Here is a 23,788-nt window from a genome sequence, read left to right on the forward strand (position 1 = left end):
GTCTGTGGGTGTGGATAAGCAGAGAACATTGCCAGAACCTTTCAGACTAGACCCCAGCCTGTCCTGCCCCCCACCACCCTGCTTCCTTTGGCTCTCAAATGAGCTCATTTTCCAAAGCCTGTCCCTGGGAAGTGTCTGGGAGCCATCCTGGCCATCTCCAGTGCCTCTGCTGAGCTTGGACATCTGTCTCTAGACCTAGCCCAGCTCCCAGCACTGCACACTGATCCATTCTCAAGGAGGAAAATCTCCCTATTCCTGGCAAAGCCCTGCCTGCCTCCACCCCACTTGAGCTCCGTGCCAGTAGCCAGAAGCTCATTAACATCCTGGACTTATCCGTCCGGAGATCTGACAAGTGCCCTTGTGGTTACATACTGTGAAATTTTCATCCCCTGAACCCAATTAAGCCGTTCCCCTACAGGTGGAGCTTCCTGGAGGTCTCAGGATGTTATGATGGTTGTGTCCAGGGTACTCTGATGACCTTAGAGAGCAAGCTCTAGGCCACTGAAGGCTGGTTTGGCGAGGTCAGGTCACAGAGGTTCTCAAAGCATGCCCCTCCCCAACCAGCAGCATCAGTACCACCTGGGACTTGTTAGAAACAGACATCTTGGCTTCATCCTTGACCTAGGGAACCGAAAACCCAGACAGCTGGAGCTCAGTTGTCTTTGTTTTAAATTTTAAAGCTTTGGCTGGAGGTGCAGCTGGGTGATAGAGTGGTTGCCTAGCAGGCACAAGGCCCTGGACTACAAAAAAAAAAAAAAAAAAAGTATTTTTAAAAAAGTATCCTCCAGGTGATTCAGATCCCCGCACCAGCTTTGAGAACCACAGCAGGACTTGGACCAACACCTGGCAGTGAATCCAACACACGTGGGGATATCCCTGCCCTCCTTCCTGTTTCCTCACCTCTGGGGGAACTTGGTGTCTCATCTTTAAAATAGAAATACAACATTACCTGGCTATGACCTAGGGCAGGTCGTGCCGCCTCTCTGAAATCCAGATTCCTCATGTTAAAACCAAAAGGGTAAGAGCACCACCCCCGGGCACTCACTACAGATCCGCCTAGCAGCAGTCCTGAGAACCATTACACAATGGATGTGGGTGTAGTATTTTTATAAACCTAGTTTGGGGCCCCCAGAAGCCTGAAGGATGCCTGTGAGAGAAAGCAACTCCCCATAAAGGAGCTTAGCAATCATGAAATTCATCTGGAAAAACAAAAGACCCAGAAGAGCAAAAGCAATGCTAAGCAGGAAGTGTGAATCAGGCGGTATAGTGATACCAGATTTCAAACTATACTACAGAGCAATAGTGACAAAAACAGCATGGTACTGGTACCAAAACAGGCAGGTGGACCAATGGTACAGAATAGAGGACACAGAGACTAATCCACAAAGCTACAACTATCTTATATTTGATAAAGGAGCTAAAAACATGCAATGGAGAAAGGATAGCATCTTCAACAAATGGTGTTGGGAAAACTGGAAATCCATATGCAACAAAATGAAACTGAATCCCCTCCTCTCGCCATGCACAAAAGTCAAGTCAAAGTGGATCAAGGAGCTTGATATCAAATCAGAGACTCTCCGTCTGATAGAAGAAAAAGTTGGCTCCGATCTACATATTGTGGGGTCAGGCTCCAAATTCCTTAATAGGACACCCATAGCACAAGAGTTAATAACAAGAATCAACAAATGGGACTTAATTAAACTGAAAAGTTTTTTCTCAGCAAGAGAAACAATAAGAGAGGTAAATAGGGAGCCTACATCCTGGGAACAAATCTTTACTCCTCACACTTCAGATAGAGCCCTAATATCCAGAGTATACAAAGAACTCAAAAAATTAGACAATAAGATAACAAATAACCCAATCAACAAATAGGCCAAGGACCTGAACAGACACTTCTCAGAGGAGGACATACAATCCATCAACAAGTACATGAAAAAATGCTCACCATCTCTAGCAATCAGAGAAATGCAAATCAAAACCACCCTAAGATACCACCTCACCCCAGTAAGATTGGCAGCCACTATGAAGTCAAACAACAACAAGTGCTGGCGAGGATGTGGAGAAAAGGGTACTCTTGTACACTGCTGGTAGGACTGCAAATTGGTGCAGCCAACTTGGAAAGCAGTATGGAGATTCCTGGGAAAGCTGGGAATGGAACCACCATTTGACCCAGCTATTGCCCTTCTCGGACTATTCCCTGAAGACCTTAAAAGAGCACACTACAGGGATACTGCCACATCGATGTTCATAGCAGGACAATTCACAATTGCTAGACTGTGGAATCAACCCAGATGCCCTTCAATAGATGAATGGATAAAAAAAAATGTGGCATCTATACACCATGGAGTATTACACAGCACTAAAAAATGACAAAATCATGGAATTTGCAGGGAAATGGATGGCACTAGAGCAGATTATGCTCAGTGAAGCTAGCCAATCCCTAAAAAACAAATACCAAATGTCTTCTTTGATATAATGAGAGCAACTAAGAACAGAGCAGGGAGGAAGAGCAGGAAGAAAAGATTAACATTAAACAGAGACATGCGGTGGGAGGGAAAGGGAGAGAAAAGGGAAATTACATGGAAATGGAGGGAGACCCTCATTGTTATACAAAATTACATATAAGAGGTTGTGAGGGGAATGGGATAACAAACATGGAGGGAAATGAATTACAGTAGATGGGGTAGAGAGAGAAGATGGGAGGGGAGGGGAGGGGGGATAGTAGAGGATAGGAAAGGTAGCAGAATACAACAGTCACTAATATGGCAGTATGTAAAAATGTCGATGTGTAACCGATGTGATTGTGCAATCTGTATTTGGGGTAAAAATGGGAGTTCATAACCCACTTGATTCTAATGTTTGAAATATGATATGTCAAGAGCTTTGTAATGTTGTGAACAACCAATAAAAAATAAATAAATAAAGGAGCTTAGTCCAGAACAGGTTTCGGTGTGTCCCTGGGCGCTCAGCCCTAGCACTCAGAACGTCATCGTTGCTGCCACCTGCTGGTTTGTCTTGGTAACGCATCAGAGCTCAGCTACAGACCAAAGACAGGTTCACCCATTCTGGCCAGGCCAACTCCTGAGAGCCTGCAGCTAAACACAGGCACTGGATCCATTGAAGAATGCCACACTAGGGCTGCCAAGGGCCCAAAGCTCAAAATAGGACACATGGATAAGAATCACATGAAACAAAAAGTTCATTGGTAACGTAAGACGTGCCATTTAGAAAAGAACATCAGGGTAACCTTTTCATCAATCAGATTGGCAAAGATGAAAAGCGCTGAGGGAGGGCTGGCATGTGGCTCTGCACAGCAGGGGGAACAACAACCAGCTGAGCCTCCACTGCAGAGGCACATCCATCCAGCACCCTGGCAAGGGACCTGCTCCCAGACCCCGTCATTCCACGTCTAGAGATTTATCCTAAGGACGTCTAGAGACACGGGGGAAAATGTTGACGGTGGGTTGTAATGGTCACAGAATAGTGTACACATGCACTGTGAGTCCTTATTCCATATAAAAGTGTGCATGTGTTCGTGTGAACTGTAGATGAACTTTTAAAAATTAACAGTGTTTGTTCAGAGGGTGCTTCATCAAGTGATTTTTATTTTCCTTTTTCCTAGCTTGCATTTGAATTACCTCATCCAAAAGAAACTCTGATATATGGGATCAAACACTAAGTCAGTGGTTCTCAGCTTTGATTCATATCATAATTACCTGGAATATCACAATGCAGATTCCCTCCCCGACCCACACCCATCGTGAATGAATCAGAATTTCTTGGAGTGGTATTTAAGCATTGGTATTTTAAAAAATTCTCCACTGGTGATATCCATGTACAAATATGAAAACCACTGAATGTATGGTCTCTCCCCACCCAAGGTCCAAGGTTTGAGGGGGTTAACATTTTAGAGGTCACCAAACTCTCGGAGATCAATGCCTTTTCATTCATGAGCAGAGACTTTACTCTTCATACACTGTGGAATGGTCCCTGTCCAGAGGACAGCGCTGGATCCTCTCCCAGAAAGAGTATTCAGCGTCTGACACACTCTTTCAGGCAGCAGTGAGCACTGGAGACCTGGCTCACTGTAGCCATTGCTGTTCTTTCTAGCATTGTGACTTTTCCCTTGGGAAGCCAGTCCTCCTTCATGCTGCTCTTGTCAATCAGGAGTTTGGACCTACGCTTGGCTAAAGGATGCCCAATTGGACTTCTTTTGCTTTGAACTTCTTTTTTTATTGGGGGGGGATACCTGGGATTGAACCCAGAGGTGCTTAACCACTGATCCACCATCCCCTACCCTTTTAAAATTTTTTGGGGGGATGGGTACCAGGGATTGAATTTGGGGCATTCGACCACTGAGCCACATCCCCAGCCCTATTTTGTATTTTTATTTAGAGACAGGGTCTCACTGAGCTATTTAGGTCCTAATCAAGTTGCCCAGGCCAGCCTTGAACTTGCGCTCCTTCTGCCTCAGCCTTCTGAGCCACTGGGATTACAGGTGTGTGCCACTGTGCCCAGCCCTCTTTTGCTTTGAATTTGAATCTGGGTCCTGGCAACCCATCTTTTCCTCTCATTGGATGACCTACCTGATCCCTTCCAATAAATTTCCATTGTTGCTGAAACTACCCAGCCCCAATTTTTGTTGCTTGTAACCCCCGTGCCTTGGCTCGTACAAAGTGATTAAATCAATCATCCTTGGCCCTCCTAGGGATTTGCACAGTTCAGGGTCAGAATCCCAAGGATGAGCCAGGCGTGGTGGTGCACATCTGTAATCCTAGCAGTTTGGGAGCCTGAGGCAGGAGAATCGCAAGTTCAAAGCCAGCTTCAGCAACTTAGTGGGGCCCTAAGCAACTTAGTGAGAACTTGCCTGTAAATAAAATATAGAAAAGGGTTAGGGATGTGGCTCAGTGGTTAAGCGCCTCTGAGTTTAATCCTGGTACCTCTGTCCACACCCCCATAAAAAAAATGACAGTGGAAGAAGGGTTAGGCAGAAATTGTGCCATAGGACCCTAAGGCTTCTGCTCCCCCACTCTTAACAAGTCCTGTGGGCTTCTGTGGACACAGGGCTGCACAGAGAGGCAAGCACCCTGACCTGGAAAGCGTGGCCTGCAGGGCCATCCTAATGATTGCCACTGGCAAGGCCAAGAATTCAGTTTGAAGGAGAAGCTTGGGACTCTTTGTCTTGAAGCTGCTTTTGTACAGTTTAGATAGAGAGACTTTGTGTGTGAGTGTGGTGTGTACACACATCCCTGGGGTTGGTGATGGGGGCTCTAACCCCTCTTCGTACTCGTGTGTGAAGTGGGGAGATCCAGTTCATCCCTGTGTGCTCCTTAGCTCTCAAATGTAGATGCCCGGCGCGTCTCACCTTTTCCCCGCTGTGGGCTCAGAGAGACATCAGACTCTAAAGGGCCTCACAGACCAGGGGCTCTTTCTTGACCGCATTAACTATCTGCCAGGCAGCCATGAGGGAACTGAGGGGCCTTGGTGCTGTGTCAGTTCTTTTGGGTCAGTTCCCAAGGTAGTGAGCTGGGCTGGGTCCGTGTGGGGGGCTGCTTGAGAGAGTGAAAGGCGCAGGGGGACACACAAGGAAGGAGGCCTCTTGAGGCCACAGCCTCCTCCTGCCCTGCCAGAGCCCAGACACTCACACAGCAGCATGGATTTTGTAGGCCTGGTCCCTTCTTGGTAAGTAGGAGCAAGTGGGGCTTCCAAGAATCGTCTAGGTCAGCAAAGGCCAAAGAGTTGAGGGTCAAGTTGCTGGGGAAGCTGATAGGAGCCCCAAACAAGCCGTGTGTGTGTGTGTGTGTGTGTGTGTGTGTGTGTGTGTGTTGTGTGTGTGGTGTGTGCGTGTGTGTGGTTTGTGCGTGTGTGTGGTGTGTGTGTGTGTGTAGTATGTGGTGTGTGTGTGTGTGCGTGTGTGTGTGTGGTATGTGTGTGTGTGTAGTGTGCGTGTGTGTGTGGTGTGTGTGTGTGTAGTGTGTGGTGTGTGTGGTGTGTGCGTGTGTGTGGTGTGTGTGTGTGCATGTGTGTGTGGTGTGTACTGTGTGTGTGTGGTATGTGTGTGTGTGGTATGTGTGTGTGTGGTATGTGTGTGTGTGGTATGTGTGTGTGTGTGTGGTGTGTACACATCACACATGTGCTTTCCCTTGTCTTCTCTGAAGCCTTTTCATTTTTCTTCACTTCCTCCAAGAGTTCTGTGATTTTCTCCATGTTACCCATGAAAACCTATATTCAGAAAAGATTCTGGTTCAAGTCCTTTAGCTCTCAGGGAAAATCGAATTGCCTTTATCACATATTAATTAAGTCTATACTCTCAGTCCATTGAAGGAATTCTGAACCTTAGAAAGTGGGAAGAGGGGTACAAGAGATTTAAGGGGCCACAGGCAAGAGTGCATGCCTGTAATCTCATTCACTGGAGAGGCTGAGAGAGGAGGATTGCAAGTTTGAGGCCACCCTCAACAATTCAGTGAGACCCTGTCTCAAAATTTTAAAAAATTAAAGGGCTGGGGATGTAGGTCAGTGGTAAAGTACCCATGGGTTCAATGCCCAGTACAAGGAGAAGGAGGAGGAGGAGGAGGAGGAGGAGGAGGAGGAGGAGGAGGAAGGGAGAAGGAGAAAAAGAAGGAGAAGAGGAAGAGGAAGAGGAAGAGGAAGAAGGCGGTAGCAAAGGAGGAGGAAAAGGAGAAGATGACATAAAGGAGGAGAGGAAGAGAAAGAAAAGGGGATGAAGGACACAGGATTACCTCTTTCTTGCTCTTGGTAAAGCCAAGTACATCCCCAGAGCTCCCTCTCTGTGTTCTGTGACTGTCTACTACATCTACCTGTAGAGCTACTCACATTTCACTTCTCTTCACTTCTCCCCCCACCCTCCCAGCCATTTTTCCCCCCAGGGCCAACATCTGAACTCAGGGCCTTGTGTATGCCAGGCAAGAGCTCTGCCACTGAGCCAAATCCCCAACCTCAGCATTTCACTTCTTACTTCAGCTGGGCATAGAGGGTTTTCCCTCTAAGTTATACATGCCTTAGGGATAGAAGCCATGCTTCATTCACCACAGAATTGACCCACAGACAAATGGCCTAGAACACAGAGATGATCAATGAGTGTTGATAATTACCACAGGTTCTGAAGGCTATGAATTTTCCTCCAAGAACTGCTTTAGCTGTATCACACAGGCTCTGATTCATATATTGTTTTCATTACTATTAAAATACATTTTGTACAGCACCAAGCTATCTCTGACAAGGACAGGAGAAATATTGTCATTTCACAGAAAATCAAAGCACAAAGACAAAATAAAATAAACATATAAAAAAAACTTGTCAAAATGCAGGGTGTGCAGTAGTGGTGGAGTCCTAGATTTTACTTGACTCCAGATTTCAGGGTCCTCGAACTCTGCATCTGCCATATCCTACCATTTTTACATCCTCTCTGAGTGCCATTAGTCACCTCTAAAGCCTTCCAGTGCCCATTAGCAGCCACAAGGGAACCTTGATTTGGAGAGGACCTTGTCTTGCTGAGCATCCTGCTACAAAGGAAATGCCATGAATACTATATGTATCATTTAAAACTTTGCCTGCAGACAAAGGAATACAGTGGCCACAGGGAGAACCAGAGCTACTGTGGGCTTATTTGAGGAATAATCAAAGAGGACACCTAAGCCCTTTGAGATCCATTCTTCCTCCACCAAGTACTTCCCAATAGGCATCACTGCCCCAAATCTCAGCATCCCTGTCCCGAGTTACTTATGTTCTCTCTCTCCCCATCCTTACTGGGATCTTGTTTAGGAAAGACTGATAAATTTGTTCACATGGATGGGGAAATGACTCACAACAGCTCACAGGGCTGTGTATCTTTTGGCCATTTGAATTTCAAAAGGAGTGAAAACTTCAATCAGAAAATGCAAAGCTCTTGATGCAATTTCAGTTATTAATGAGACAGCAGCAAAAAGCATTTGAGGAGACTGAATTTCTGTCTCTTATGTTTGTATCTTAAGCAGAACTGGTCAAAATGAGCCATATTTTGGGTTCCAGTTATTGTGCCTCAGTTTCCTTACGTATAAAATCAGGGATGAGCAGCCGTTTCCACCGGCCTGTCCTGGTTGTAAGTGCCTGGAGTCTTTGCAGTTGAATGAGCCACACGATGATTCAATGATTGAGCTGAAATACTCAACATCTCCTCAACTCACTGCTAGAAGCAGGACATGGTCATCCCGTAGCCCAGGCCCCAGTGAGAACCCAAACTACACACACCCAGCCTCTGCTTCCCCAGCTGCAGACGATGAGATTCCTCACACCCAGCCAGACAGGAAGGTGCAGGTCTTTAGAGCTGCATGGATGGACTCTGTGGAGGCTGTGGTCCTGGAGTGAGCCCAGGATCTGGGTCATTTGAGCAGAAAGAGTCAGCAGAGCAAGGCAAGCTGTATGTGCTGGGCCTCTGTTTTATCATCTGCTAAAGAGGGACAGTGCTGTCTCCATGCCCTCCTCCCAGACTCGATAGTCAGCTCCAGGGTGATCAAGTGCTTTATGGAAAAGGGGAGGGCACAGTGACTCCAGGAGCAGCATTTCTAAGGGATGTCACATTCCTGGACCTCCAAGAGGCTACTGTGTGCTGAGCTGGAGGGAGACCAGTTGGCTGGCTCCTCTCTCCAGGGGCCCCCTTCCCATGCGTGGTCTGCCTCCCTGCTGGTATGGCCTGGGGCCAGTGTGGGTATACATCTCTCAGTCGCAGAGCTCCCAGGTTGGGTAGGCAGCTGTGGAGGCCACCAGGGGCTTCTAGGAAGCCACTACTACATTGGGGTCAGGATGGGATGGGACTGGGGAGCGGATCTGATTTGCTGTCCTGCTGCCTTACCCATTGCATACACCACAGTCAGGGACAAGCAGAGAAGGTGGAGGTGGGTGGCAGACTCACTGGCCCCAGCTACTCTGCAGGGACCTCAGCAAACTGCAGTGTCTGTCTCCAAGCATTGGGAGAAGGCTTCTGGGCCCTCGGGCATCCGTCTAGGCCACACTTCTGGTACAGCCACCCCAGAGTTTCTCCTCTCCCCAGTCAGTAATCAGACCTCTTTCACACTGGATAATGAGAGTTGGTGAGGAGACAGCTTCTAGGCCAGCTCTGAGTGATGGAAATATCTTCCTGGTGTTGACATGAATTGTTTTGCACGTCAGTTCTTGTTCTGTTCCCTGGAGCTACACAGAACAAGGGGGAGCCCCTGTCCCCAGCACCATTCCCTGAAGCTTACCTTCCCACCCTCACATTCCAGGATCTCCAGCTCCAGAAAGAGGGGCTCCAGACCCATCTCATCATCCACCTTTTTTTTTGGTACCTGAGATTGAGCCCAGGGGCAATTAACTACTGAGCCACATCCACAGCCCTTTCTTATATTTTATTTAGGGACAGGGTCTCACTGAGTTGCTTAGGGCTTTGCTAAGTTGCTGAGGCTGGCTTTGAACTTGTGATCCTCTTGCCTCAGGCTCCCGAGCCCATCATCAACTCATTTTGATCCCCTCCCTCAGTATTTTTTCTCAAGGGCACAAGCCAGAGATCCCTCATGGTAACTGTATACCACTGGCTTTGTGGATCTACACTCAGGACTCCACATTTTCATGTATGTTTTGTACATTTATAGTTTATTTCCTTGCTTTCAACCCAGCATTCCATATATCGTGACTAACTTACATCTTGAATCTGTTGCACTGGGGGAGCTGCGTCTCCTAGCTGCGGATTGGATAAAACATGCCTCTTATTTTCCCTCTAAGGGACCCAGGGACTGCTACCAAATCTTTAATGAAACCCCCATTGTCAGTCCTCCAGCGTCCTTGTCTATCAGTTCACAGGGTTTTCTTGACAGATCTTTGCAGCATCCTGTTAAACTGCTGTAATTCATCTTTTTACCTCTCGGAAACACAGTCTGAAAGGGGAGACTTGGCAGGTTTTGCCTAATTTGTTCTTAGTGAGCTCTGATATAGGCTACTAATGAGCACTATATTATCATCTTTCTTTTTGAAAAGAAGTTGTTTTCTATTTCTTTGGTGCCGGGCATAGAACCCAGGTCTCATGCATGCTAGGCAAGTGCTCTCTCTACCACTGAGTTACAGCCCCAGCTCCGAAAATGTTGGGTTTTGTTTCCTTTTTATTTAAAATGATGAGCTTGTTATAAAACAGTGCTGAGCACAATAAAAGAGAGAGGAAACACCCCTGAAACCTCGCACCCAGAGGTAACCTGGCTGGCTGCTGCGTTTATGATGCTTGGTGCCACCTCCTCTTGGCCCAAAGATTTCAACTGGGGTGGACACTTCCTTGCTCTGCCAATACCCTATCAAGCCTGCACCCCGGGGTCTCTCTGCTTTACTTTTTCTAAAGCCACAAACAGGAATGACGCAGAACTGTAGGAGCAGGGCGACCCTCAACCAACAGGGAGGGACTCATGGCCGGTGACATCTCATTTCACGTGGGGCAAATTACCAGTGCATTCTGTACTTTGCTCAGGGAGTCCCTAGCAAGATGGAGGCCCCAACTGCCACGGCTAAAATTAGTTCATGAATGCACCCATTTCTTTCTTTCCTCCCTTTATTTTATTTATTTATTTATTTTTTCTGTACTTGGGATTGAACCCAGGGGCTTCCATGCACTAGGTAAGTGCTCATCCCTAGCCCTCATACACCTATCCCCTGCTGTTTTCCTTTCCTTTCTCACTCTTTTCATTCCTTCACTTCTGCTTCCCCACATCAGCTCCCAAAGGAACCCCCTGTATCCACATTCTCTTCTTAGGGTATTTTAAAAATAACTTTATTTTACCTATTTTTTTAATGTGGTGCTGAGGATCAAATCCAGTGCTTCACACATGCTAGGCAAGTGCCCTACCACTAAGCCCCAGCCCCAGCCCCAGCCCAAGGGTCTGTTGTTACAAGCAGGAGAATCCAAATGCAGATGTTAGGGACTATCTCTTTGCATGTAAATTCATATTCAGTATAAATTATTCTCTCCAATATAAATTATTCTCTCCAGTAATAAGCCGGTGTAATTTCACATAAAAGGGATCATACATGTGTTCTAAAACCTACTTTTTTAGGACTCTTATTATTTGTACGTCATATAAACTCACATGACATAATCTGTTCCCAGTGGGCAGTGAACATATTTCCATGTCAATAAATAAAATCCAAAGCACATTTAATGTAAGCCATCGTGGATGTGCCTCCTCTTTTATTTAATTTATTTAATTTACAGGCATCTAAATGGCTTCCAATTTTGAACATGCTCAGGCATACGTATTTGCAAGCATGCAGGGCGGCTCCCTTTGAAAAAAATTCTGAGATGTTCGATTGCTTTATTGTCTCCTAAGTGTTCACTCTGTGTCCAATCATTTCTTCTGGAAATTTAATAGAGGTCAATATTAATCTTAGCGCTTTACAGGTTTTTAAAAATACATTATCTTTCCCTCTTTTTTGAAAATCAGGACACTTGCCCATCTTCTGTTTTCAGGCACTTTTTTTATTCACTGTAATTTCCTTTAAGGCAATGATTACATCTGCAAACACCTCTGGCTCTCTGGGATGTCATGTATCTGGGTTTTAAGGGGTGAACTTATTGTAGGTGGCTCAGGGCCCTCTTCCCATCATTCACCGATCTTAGGTTTCAATTTTCTCCTTATGCTCTTCATTTCCCAATGTGAAGGAAAATGGCCTGAGCACTACTCTGCCTGCCCTTTAGCCCCAAGCCCTGAGCAGAGCAGATTCCTTCTTGTCCTTGCTTAGACTGGCAAAGCTCTTTGCTCTGTCCTTTCCAGTTTCCCCCGGTTTCTGTTCACTGGGGCTTCAGTGCCGGTCTTCCAAATCCATCCCTGCATCTATGGTGCGTGCTTTTCAAACCCTAGCTCAATGGAAAGCTACAAGTGCAGCCTTACAGCCTCTTCCATAAAGCCCTCTTCTCACTCTTGACAGCAGTATTTCCAATTACTTATTGGAATGTCAAAATTTTCTTCCTCTTGCAGAGCCTTCTCTTACTGGCATGAATTTGTACAACACATCTTGTCTTATTTTATCCTCACCGCCAACCTGGGAAGCCAGCTGAATGTAAGTTCCTCCATGCAACAGATGGCTCTCCGGTGGCACAGAAAGGTTTAGGCACCATCTCAGAGACACCCTGCAAGCTAGTGGACCAGTGCTCAGTCCTCCAGTTTCTCAGCCTAAATGCAGTTCCCGTCATCCACATGGGCTGAGAGAGGGGTCTAGACCCCACCTGATAAGTTGGAGCCAGCTGCCTGTGCCTTGGGCCACTATCTCCTAAAGTCTGGAGGTTAGGTCCTTACCTCCCCTTCCCCCAGGGAGAGAAATTCTCTCTGCATGGAGGCAATCTCTTCTAGAATGCCATCTCTCCCGCCACCCCCACCCTGCAAACAGGCAAAGTTGGTGACAATTCCCTAAAGCCAATAGCCAAGCTGTCTCAAATGAACCTTTGCTCAGGTATGGGACATTGTGCCCAAGCAGGCAAGCACACGCGCGTGCGCACGCACACACACACACCATAAACACAGAGACACCCCCAGATATCTCTTTCTCTCTCACACACGCATACACATCATGGACACAGAGGCACCCCCAGATCTTTCTCTCTCCCTCTCTATCACTGTCACACAGTGTCACAGTGTCACAGTGTCTGGTTCTGAACAGCCACGGGTGATGAGCTCCCTCATTCCCTTGCCCCCTACTCTTGAATCAATACACCTCCCCACCCTCGCCCCCAGCCCCGGGGTCACTTACCCTCCATGCTTCCCACTCTTGCCTGTTCCGGGACAGTCTCTGATGGAGCCAGGCAGCCGGCAGGGGCAGAGGGTCTCTGCAGGGGCTCGGTTGTCCAGCCCTGCGCGCTGCCTCTGCGCTCCGCGGGTCTGGTCTGGTCCAAGACGGGTGGAGGCGCGCAGGGGGCGCTCGCAGGCCCAGGCCGGTGCCCGCGTCTCGCTCCCCTGGGGTCGGAGCTGACGCTCCCGCGCAGCGCTGCGCTGCTGTCCGCTGGACTCTGCCGCCTGCTGCCCCACGCTTCCCCGGCCAGACGCAAGTGGGGCCGGGGGTGGGGGGGCGGGGGGGACGTGCGGGAGGGGTTCGCGGCGCCGTCGCCATGGCACCCGGCACACGTGTGCCGGCCGAGCGAGGGCGCCCCCGTCCCGCTTCCCCCACGGAACTCTCACCGCAAGGACCAAGCACAACTCCAAAGTATGGGACACACTGCCTACTGCAGCCCTGGCAACCATGCCCAATAACTCCCTCTCCCGTCCCGCGCATCCCAGCCTCGCTCCACTCTTTGTCCGTGCCCCTTTCAGCCTGGCCCAGCCATCTACTCTGGTGTCCAGGATCCTGGGTCCTCCTGAGAAGGTGATGCACCAGAGGTAACTGTGGATACAAGGAGGACTTCAGAGGGGAGATGGCTCCATCAGCTCTGATCACTCCCAGGACAATGGGGATGTCTAGATATGACCCATGGCTTCGGAATTAATCAGCCCAATTAAACAATTAAACACTTGCCAGATGTTTACCCCTGGGCAAGTGTCTTACCTGCACCTGAATCTCAGTTTCTGCATTTTAAAGATGGTTTTGAGGAGAGTAAATGTGTCATTGTAAAAATGTCTGCCCAGCACGCAGTAGATGCTCAGCAAATGTCTCTAATTGTCCATCATCGCCCTCCCTCCATCTCAAGTCCTTGTCAGGCACCCAGCAGATGCCATTTTCTCATGTGAATGAAGATCCCAGGTTCTAGGCAGATGAAATAAAGTGAATGGTCCACTACTTTCTCTAATTAGGAGTCAGGAGTCTGTTCCCTTTTGAAACTTCTTTCATCTCTAGAGACCTGTGGTTCCCAAACCTGGCTCATACATTAGAATCACATGAGGCCAGTTTAAAAAAACAAAATTACCAGTGCTGGGGCTGTGGCTATGGCTCAGTGGTAGAGCGCTCACCTAGCAGTGCAAGGCCCTGGGTTTGATCCTCAGCACCACATATAAATAAAGTTACTGTGTGCAGCTACCACTAAAAAAATAAATAAACATCTTTTAAAAAAAATTACCAGTGCTGAGACTCTTGTGTAGACAAATTGAATCTCACTTGACAATGGGTTCAGACCAATCAAATTGTATCCCTGTGAATAGGGCTTGCGAATTTGTGCGCTTTCAAAATTCCCCAGATGATTCTAATGTGTGAGCAAGGGAGAGAATCACTAGCAGGACATTTCTTGGCTTCTTCCCTTCCACGAGGGTCCTGCCCTCATAGAGCTCATAGTCAAGTGTGGGAGACATGAAGAAAGAGTGAGTGAATGAAGGTTTGCCTTTCCTGTGGCCTGTGCACCGTACCATCCCCAGGAATCTTCCCAAATGTCGTTGTGTCCCTCCCCTGCTTACGGTCCTCTGTGGGTTTCCAGGCGTTTCCTGCTTTAACCCTGACCTCCTCCACACGCCATCCAAGCCACTCAGGACCCAGTCCTACTGCTTCTCCCTCCATCACCAGACACCACACTCCTCCATGAGCATCTCTCTGTCCTGTCTTTTCTTGTGCCCTCTGCCTGAGTACTCCTGTCCACTCCTCTCACCTGCCCATCCATTTGTCCCCTCTCCCATGCTCTGCTCTCTGCTCCCATGTTTTTAGAATAGCTCTTAGGGTGGTGGTTCCCAGACTTTGCTGCACTTTAGAATCATCAGGGAGATTTATATATATACCAGGCAAGCGCCCTACCAGTGAGCCACAACCCGGCTCCTCATCGGGGAGATTTTAACACTCACATTCCCCATGCTCACGTCACAGCCTGGCACAGTTCTACCCACAATTCTGGGGTGGGGTCCAGTTCAGAAAGGGTGTGCCGATCTCCAGTTGCTTCTGGTGTGTGGCAGGGCACGAGAACAGCTGTCTGCCGTGATGCAGTAGTCATTCCTCTTCCTGCGCCTGCCTCCCAGCTAGTGGAGGACCTTCTCCCTTTGTATTCCTCTCATGCGGCTGCTATAACAAATAGCCCAGGCTGGGTGGCTTCATAATTGAAATGTAGTCCATACAGTTCTGGAAGATGGTGAGTCCAAGATAAAGGTTCCAGTCCATTTGTTTTCTGGCAAGGGCTCTTATCCTGACTTGCAGACACCGCCTGTTTCTGTGTCCTCCCGTGGCCTGTCCTTGCTGTGTGTGCATGAGGGAGACACTTTCTGGTATCTTTTATAAGGATGCTAATCCCAGGGAATCAGGGCCCCCACCCTTAAAACCTGATTTATCCTTCATTACTTCCTTCAGGCCCTATCGCCAAATACAGTCACATGGAGGGTAGGTAGGACTTCAACTATCAACTTTGGAAGGACATAAACATTGAGTTCATAGCACCTCCAAGAGCAGAGACCTCTCTCACTGCGGGGTGCCCCATCCCAACATTCTTCCTGGTGTTGACTGAATGTATAGGCCTGTGCCGGCCCCACCCCCACGGTCTTCTCTGAGGAGAGCTGGAGGCCTGTTCTGAGGTACCTGAGAAAGTTGGCAGGTGGCCAGAATAAGGGTTGGCATGAAGCCAAAGAGTGCCCTGTGGGATAGCTCCCCTGTGGTAGGGATGCCAGGCATCTCCCGTGGGAGACTCAGCCTCCTCCTGCTCTGGCTGGAAGTGCACACAGGTCTTTGGGATAAGGAAAGCCATTGGGATAGCAGTCACTTTGAAATGGCTTAGAATCCCGGGGGAAGGGGAAAGGGGTCTTGGGGTGGTAGTCTCTGGGAATCAGATTCACAGCACACTGCCCACAGCATCTCTTTATTGTAGCCCAGACAGGAGTTGGGTCCCTTTCCTGGGAGCAACGAGGTACCTACCCATCACTCTTCTGAAGGAGGCTCTGAGAAGCATTTCCTTCAAAATGTCTTGAAACCCCCCGTACTAGTGAGCTGACCTTGAGAAAGTAGGTTAGAGTCATTATCTGCATTTTTAAATGACAAGGGCACTAATGGCTGACTCACTTCCATGGCACAGCCAGGGGGGCAGTAGCCATGGAGGAGAGGCCAAGAATGCCAAGTAGGGAGCTCCCAAACGCCAGGAACCAGGGAGGGCCAGAGAAAGGCCCGGGGCAGGGAGCCGGGAAACCTGGACCATCGTCTGGGCTCTACCATCAAATCCCAGCATGCTTGGGCAAGTCACTCCATTTCCCTCTGGAACGTTCTGGAATATTCCCTCAGGAACTCGGTGGGAAGAGTGCTCTCACTCTCAGTCTGCCTTATCCTCTGAAGAGTTCAGCTGTAAGGAGTCTTCCTGAGGAGGGGAGGGAGAGACCCTGGAGGACTGGGGGATGCCTGAGGAAGCCCACCTCTCGGCTGGGGTTCACACTCTGGTTGGTTACAGAGCTTCTCAGATGGGCACTAGAAGGACCCAGGCCACTGAGTCAGGAAATACACATCTCTAGGGGTGAGAGAGGAGCCCCTAGGGACAAGGTAGCAGCTCTCTGGGATGGCTGGTCACAGCTCAATGACCTCCTCCAGCTTAGGTGGGGCCTTCTGTAAGCCCCTGCCTGGGCCTAGCACACTGATTCTGAGAGACCAGGACTGTGGTCCAAGCAGTCTTGGGCTTGACATTCAGTCAACACCCAGTGAGGGCCTGCGACCAGGAAGAATGCTGGGATGGGGCACCCTGCAGTGAGAGGGGTCTCTGCTCTTGGAGGTGCTGTGAACTCAACGTTTATGTCCCTTGTTAAAGGGCAGACTACCACCCTGCTAATATCTGACTGTAGCCGGGCCCTCCACCTTCTCCAAGGCTGTCTCTTCACCTGTGCAAAGGAAACAAAAAATGGCAGGGACCTCCCCTTCACTGTGGGGATGAAATGAGCTTGTCACGGGAGAGCACTTAGCCCAAGCACAGACACACCGTGTCCTGGTAGTGGGTATTTTTGTGTTGGCGGCTTTCCACCTCTTCTGATCCTTCTTGTACCTCTGGTTCTTTTCCTTCCCATCAACCTTTGGGTGGCTCCAGTCCTTTCTCTAATAGAAACACTGAGCAGCTGATAAACTTGGTCCTGGGAATGTTAACACTCAAAAGCCACCCTCCTGGGGAAATCTGTTGTCATATGTTTCCCCAAACCTAGAAAAAGAGGCCCAGATGGTGACAGCATGCAGGAAGCACCGTTTAACAGGCCTACCTGTGACAATGTACCGTTGCAATTTCATTTGTTACGATTAACTAAGGGCACAGACTCTGTGAAGTTTCATGTCAACTTGTGATTTGTGTCCAGTAGAAACAATAAGCCCATAGTTGACTGTGCCTAGTAGGACGTTCATGTCCATTAATAATATGTAGGTCTTATTAAAGGGCAGATTCTTAGATTCTATTTTTTTCTTTTCTTTTTTATTGGTACTAGGGACTGAATTCAGGGCCCCCTGCCCTGCTTGCTCAGTGTCCACTCTACCACTGAGCTGCACTCCCAGCCAAGACTCTCCATCTCAAACATACCCCCAGATGCTACTGATGCTGATGGTCTAAGGACCACTTTGAGTAGCAAGGGTCTGGACGAAACTCTTTTTTAGTTGTATATGGACACCATAACTTTATTTCATTTACTTATTTTTATGTGGTGCTGAGGATCAAACCCAGTGCTTCACATGTACCAGGCATGTGCTCTATTCCTGAGCCACAGCTCCAGCCCCTGGTCCAGCCTCTTAACCTTGTCTCTAGAATCCTTGTGTCAATCTTGTCAGGGGCTGAGATGAGATTGCAGGGAGAGGGCAATGCCTGACAACCTCATAATGGTGGGATTTCAGGCTACAAGGCCAGAGGGCAGGGTTGGGGACTGCCTGTCCTCTCTCAGGCCATACCTACTGGATCCTGGCCACTCAGGAAAAGCCATGACTTGCAAGGAAGATTTTCCCCCTAGTTTTTTGCCCTTTTGTGGAAAGTTCAGGTATTTAATGTGGGATCAGAACTTGAGCTGATAGTTCCCATCAGGCAGCAATTCTCTCTGAAGCAGAGGTCTTCAAACATCAGTGGCATTACATTCATTCAGCCAACCAGTAAGTAGACATTGTGTACCTACTATGTGTCACATTGCTCAAGAATTGGAGACACAGCAGAGACCAAGACAAAGATTAAACAGACACGAAGCCACAGAAAAAATTAAGTATGGAGTCTATTAGATAATAAGCACTATGGGTGAAGACAGAGGTGAGCAGTTAAGGGAGATGGAGAGGTGCTGGGGATGGAATGGAGGGTGGCTATGGTTAAGTCTTGATTTGAGCAAAACTTGAAGAGAATAAGGGAGTTGGCCCTGGGACTGTGGGCAAGGAATTTAACGCACAGCCCCTGAGACATGAGTGCTCCTGGGATGTCGGGGGAATGGCTGGGAGCTGGTGTATTTTGCATGCAGGGAAAGAAACCAGAGGGGCAACAGGGGGCAGGTAACAGCGATCCTGGAAAACCACTGTGATGCTTCAGCACTGAAGGAGAGTCATTTGGGACTTGCAGCAGATGATCTGGAATGATCCTCTGCATACTTTGAGTGAAGGTGCAGAGGAACTCTGTAAGTGAAGAGGTATGGGCCTTACAGCAGCGAAGCCATGGAGTCTAACCCAGCCAGAGCTCTGCTCCTTCCTGATGCCTACCTCAGCATCCAGGGCGATGCAGCTGTTTACGGAGGGCTGAGGTAGCTTGGGAATCTGCCTGCAGCTGATCAATCCTCTTACAAATAAATGGTCCAGAGGCAGTAATACCCCTTGCACAGCTTCAGGGGGTCTGTTCTTGTAAATGGCACCCGTTTTGGAGATGGCATTGTGAATGACAACCCCAGAGCTGAACACTAAGGCAGACTCACAAGCCCATCCTGGAAGGCACCTTAACTTAGGTGCTTTCCATTCTACAGGAAGTGAATAAGGTGTGCAGCTGCCTCTGCTGATTTGAGTTTGGATGACTCATGCACCTGGCCTTATCCATTGTCCTGGGAGATTGAACGCGGCTGCGTAGCTATGAGAATGGGACAAGTGGAGAACTGTAATCTCTTATTCCCTCTGGGTCTACATCTCCCATCAGCCCCCAGGGCAATGCAGCATGCAGCTCTGCATTGCCATGAGAGGGGCGAGGCTCTTGGAGGATGCTGAAGGCTGTGCCCACCGAGGGCAGGTGTGGGTGGCCATGAGAGGAGGCTGTCCATGTGTGAAGTGTGTATGTGCTGGTTAACTGGCAGGAGGTGCTGGCATTAGGCATGAGGCACTGTTAGCACCCATTTATAGAGTAGGTTAGGAGAGGCTCAGAGACCTAATCACAGACCCACAACAGAAGAAACAGGGTGTCAGCTGGAGAAAACCATCAGTCACTTATGCTATTCTGGTCGGGCTCTCAAAGGCTGGGCTCAAAGGCCCTGGACTTGCAGCAGCGAAGCCATGGAGTCTAACCCAGCCAGATCTCTGCTGCTTCCTGGTGCCTTGCCAAGCCCCTCAGCCTGGCTCCTCGTCTATTCTGTAGCCATCAAGATGGGTGTTGCTAAAAGTAAGTGAGCGAGATTCAAGTGTCTGCCTAGGCCAGGAAACACTAGGCCCTCCATGAGGGCTCCCCTCTCCCAGGGTTGGGTGGGGCCAGACTGCCAGGCTCTAAGACACCAGTCGGAGCACAGTCTGGCTACTTGTGGGCTGGAGGGTTTTCCTGCCCAGCAGCTCACAGCCCCGCTCTTCTCCTAGGCTGCCCTTCCTGGTGTTGGCAACTCTCCCAGAACCCTGCTGAGGTTCTCTGGGACGGCTGCCAACTCACCCTGCCAAGAACTGCACCCCGCCCCTTGGCTAGCTTTCTGAGAAGGGACAGGCACATTTCAGGTAGGGCAGTTTCAAATCCTGGTTCCAGTGTCCAGTATGGTATTTTGGGGAAACTCACAATCTCCTTTGGCCCCACACAGCTTACTGTCCACATTATATTCCACCAACTTTTTCAACCTAAGTGCACTCTTCCAGGAAACTCTTGCCAGGGAAGTGAAAGTGGTAAATAACTTTATTGTTTGTTCCCAGAGCTTTCTGAAAGAGTCATTTAAAGGAACACCAAGTTGCTGAATTCTCAACAGCACCAAAAGAGTTTACTCCTCAAGACTCTTCCAGCTCTCAGCCTCCAAATCCCTCCTTGCTGTGTCCACTCACCCTAAGCCATGTCATGTTTAGCCAATCCCAATCCAGGTTTCCTCCCTGTGTGGAAAGACCTGTCTAGAACCAGACGTCTGAAGTCTCATCCCCACTTGGACACCCTGGGAAAAACTATGCCACTGGAAATTACCCTATGGCAGGGAGAGGACAGCAGGACTAGCCCTGTTAGATGGAGAGCTTGACCCAGCGATCTTTGTGAACCAGGATTGGACAGGAAACAGCACGTAGGAGTCCTCTCTTTGATCTTTGGGGTAGAGAAGGGCGCATCCACAGGGGACAGTTGTAAATGATAGCAAGACATTCAGAATCTAACAAACAGCGGCCAACAAGTGGTCATGAGATCCTTGGGGATGTCCTAGGGCAGCCATTTCATTTTACAGATGGGCAACAAGGCAAAGGGATTTGTCCAGATTACAAAGCTGGCGGGACTGTTACAGGAACCAGATGAGTTACCATCTGCAATGCACCAGACTCTGCCTGGTACTTGTCTAGCCTCAAATTCAAGGCAAACTCAAGTTGGTCTCAGATTTAAAACACAAAACCTGGCTGGGCACAGTGTCACTTGCTTATAATTCCAGCAACTCAGGAGGCTGAGGCAGGAGGATCACAAGTTTGAGGCCAGCTTCAGCAATGTAGCAAGACCCTTAGACACTTAGCAAGACCCTGTCTCAAAATAAAAAAATGAAAAGGGCTGGGGATGTGGCTCAGTGGTAAAGCACCCCTGGGTTCAAACCCCAATACCCAAAACAAAACAAAACAACAACAAAAAGACAAAAAAACTAACAAAAACCCCTGACTCAAAGCCTTAAGCCCTAGAACAATGGTTCTGACTGCATCAGAACCACCTGGGGCTTGTTCAAACAGGGTACTTAGCCCTCCAATACCTCATCCCTGTGTTTCTGACTACAGGCCTGGGGTGGGGCTGCACATTTGTATTCTTTTCTTCTTTTAAAAATTATTTTTTGGGGGCTGGGGCTGTAGCTCAGTGGTAGAGTGCTTGCCTTGCAGGGTGCAAGGCCCTGGGTTCCATCCTTAGCACCACATAAAAATTAAAAAAAACAAAGATATTGTGTCCATCTATAACAAAAAAAAAATATATATATATATATTTTTAAATTAGTTTTTGTACTAGGGATTGAACCTGGGGTGCTAAGCTACATCTCCAGTCTTCCCCGCCCTCCTCTTTTATGAAACGGTTTCATTACAGTCTCCAACCTGCGATCCTCCTTCCCCAGCCTCCCTAGTCGCTGGGATTACAGGCCTGCACCCTGAGCCTGGCCTGAGGATTTCTATTTCTAAACAGCTCCTTTGTGAGCTCCTGCTGCCTCCCCAGAGACCCTTCTTTGAGAACCATGGACCCAGAGGAATGAATTACTGTGGGCAAAGTGTTTGGCACCACTAAGGGCATCGTGGGGAGAGCAGGTCCCTTCATCCTTCCTCGGGCGAGGCATCCACTTCGCTTGACTGCGCCTCCACCCACACGGGGCTATTCTGAGGGTCCTCATTGAGCTTCCTTTCCCTTGTTTTCACCAGAGGAACAGCCCCTCTTGGCATGGGGGCTGGTGACATTTGGGGTCCTGGTGGTCTGTGTGAGGAGAACCAATCAAACACCACCCAGAGGCAGAGGGAACCAACACATTCTTTATTGCAGACTGAAGCTAAGGGCTCGCTCACACTGTGAGCCTGGATTTGGGAGCTCCTCCAACTGCCCACGCTTCCCCAGAGAGGCAAGGGCATGCTGTCTAAGCAGAGTAGAAGGAACTTCCAGAAGCAGCCTCTCACAGGGCCAGGGATAGGACCTGGAGCAGGCTGCTTGGCATGCAGGGGTAAACCAGAGGTAGGATCCAGATGGCCACGCACACCCAACCCTCATCTCCTGGCGATGCGATCACCCCCTTCAAAGGGAGTGTCGTGCAGACTCTGGAGAGATCCAAGAGGCTACGGGTATCCCAGGGCTGGGTTGAAGGAGGCTGAGCCCCTGGGGGTGGCAGGGGAGAACCGAGAAAGCCTTTGCCCTCCAACCCGAGGACATGCCCAGGGTCACCCCTAGGCCCTCATTTCTCAAACTATAACATACTTGTAGGAATCAGCTGGGAATCTTGTTAAAATTCAGACTCTGCTGCAGGAAGACTGGGGTGGGCCCAGGATCCTGCTTGCAAACAAGCTCCCAGGTGATGCAGCCGTTGCTGGCCCTCAGATCATGCTTCGTGGTGCAAGGCTCTGGCCATGAGATGGCCTCTTCCACCAGGAGAGAGGCTCCAGAGCACGGGGGGGTGGGGGGCAGCCCAGCCCGGGCTGCACTGTAGCCCCCACCTGCCCAGCGTCCACAACTGAACTCAGCAGCCCTGGAAACCCTCTTTCAGAAGGACAGGAAGGCCTTGAGACATGAGCAGAATGGACAAGGTCTCTCTTTTGGGACACTAAATATTCAGTGACCAACAATGTCAGCTCCTTGCCAAGACAGGAGACCGGGAAGGGGGAAGCACATGGGGTGCCTCTGAGACAGGCTACTGCTCTGACAGGTGGTCAGACCTCTGGAGAGCCGGACTGTAGGTGTGGTCAAGTGGCCCAGCTCTGCCCAAGGCCTCAGGGGTCTGCACAGATCCACACCTAGGTGCAGAGCAGGTGGGCTCTGGGGAAGCCCTCGCTCCTCCCACGAGAAAGTGAGATGTAGCCACCTGGGGCATCGGGAAGTCGGGGTTCTCCAAAGCACTGTTTACCAGAAAGCAAGAGCCAGGTGGGGGGGCCTGCCATCTCGACTTGCCCCAGTTTTAGCACTGAAAGCCCCACATCCCAGGAAACCCTCAGTCCCTGACAAGCCAGGATGGCTGGTCACCATACTGCCTGGCCAAACCCTAGACTCCAGGTGAGGACCTCACAATGGCTAGGTCAGCAGGGTGGTAGCTCTGGAGCCAACGATCCGCAGTGTCTTCTGCCCCCAAGGGGCCATGACAAGGGACAGAGACCATGGGGGGGGCAGCTAATTACTCGGACCATAGTCACAGACACAAATGGCATTGTTGTCCCTGGGCCACCTCTCCTGCAGCTCAGGGGTGAGGACCAGGCACAGCTGGAAGTCCTTCCCCCGGGAGGTGTGGAGTGCTCAGAACTTCCTGCCCGCTCAGTGTCCATCACAAGGAAGGACAGAGCTGCCCTGATTTCTCCCCAGGGTCCATCCTCAGGGTACATGGCGTCTGCAGAACGTCTTGCCCTGTTCGAGGCCACGGCCTTCCCGGGTCTCCCGCTCAGGCTCCTGCCGGCCCAGGGAGCCAGGTGGTGGAGGAGGGGCGTGGCGAAAGGCTTCATCCTCAGTTCTCAGGAAGCAGCAGGTGGAGGGTTGTCTTCCACTCCTCTCAGGGAAGCCATTGGCTCTCAGCACTAGAAACAAGGCCTCCAGCCCACGGAGGCTCAGAAGATGTTCAGCTGCACTCATCTGCGGGCTCAGAGGGTGGCTGGTGATTTGAAGCTAAAACCTCCAACGACTCTATAGGAGGCCAAAGCCCTCTGCCAGGATCCCTCCTCCCAAGCAACAAGGCTCAGAGAGGGTAGGGGATCTACCCAAGTTTGCACAGCAGCTGTGTGCCCACTATCCAGGCTCCAGCCCCCACTCAGCCTCCTCCTTCTCAATGCTCTAGGGCCTCTACTGCTCTAAACTAGCTATCCTGGACTCACTGCACCCCAC

The 23,788-nt window shown here is 49.6% G+C and overlaps 1 protein-coding gene across 1 annotated transcript in view; it reads right to left on the bottom strand.

Annotated features, from left to right (window-relative positions):
* Positions 1-12,933, bottom strand: part of NPFFR1 (neuropeptide FF receptor 1) — a gene marked incomplete at its 3' end in the record, with an annotated part of 33,944 nt that extends 21,011 nt beyond the window's left edge. Inside the window, exon 1 of the mRNA XM_081268791.1 lies at positions 12,760-12,933. Within this exon, the coding sequence (XP_081124917.1) occupies positions 12,760-12,766 (7 nt within the window). The 5' untranslated portion in view covers positions 12,767-12,933. The remainder of the gene's footprint in view (positions 1-12,759) is intronic.
* Positions 12,934-23,788: the final 10,855 nt, after the last annotated feature.

This window comes from Spermophilus citellus (assembly GCF_964194105.1).
Source record: "Spermophilus citellus genome assembly, chromosome: 15".
NCBI classification, from domain to species: domain Eukaryota; kingdom Metazoa; phylum Chordata; class Mammalia; order Rodentia; family Sciuridae; genus Spermophilus; species Spermophilus citellus.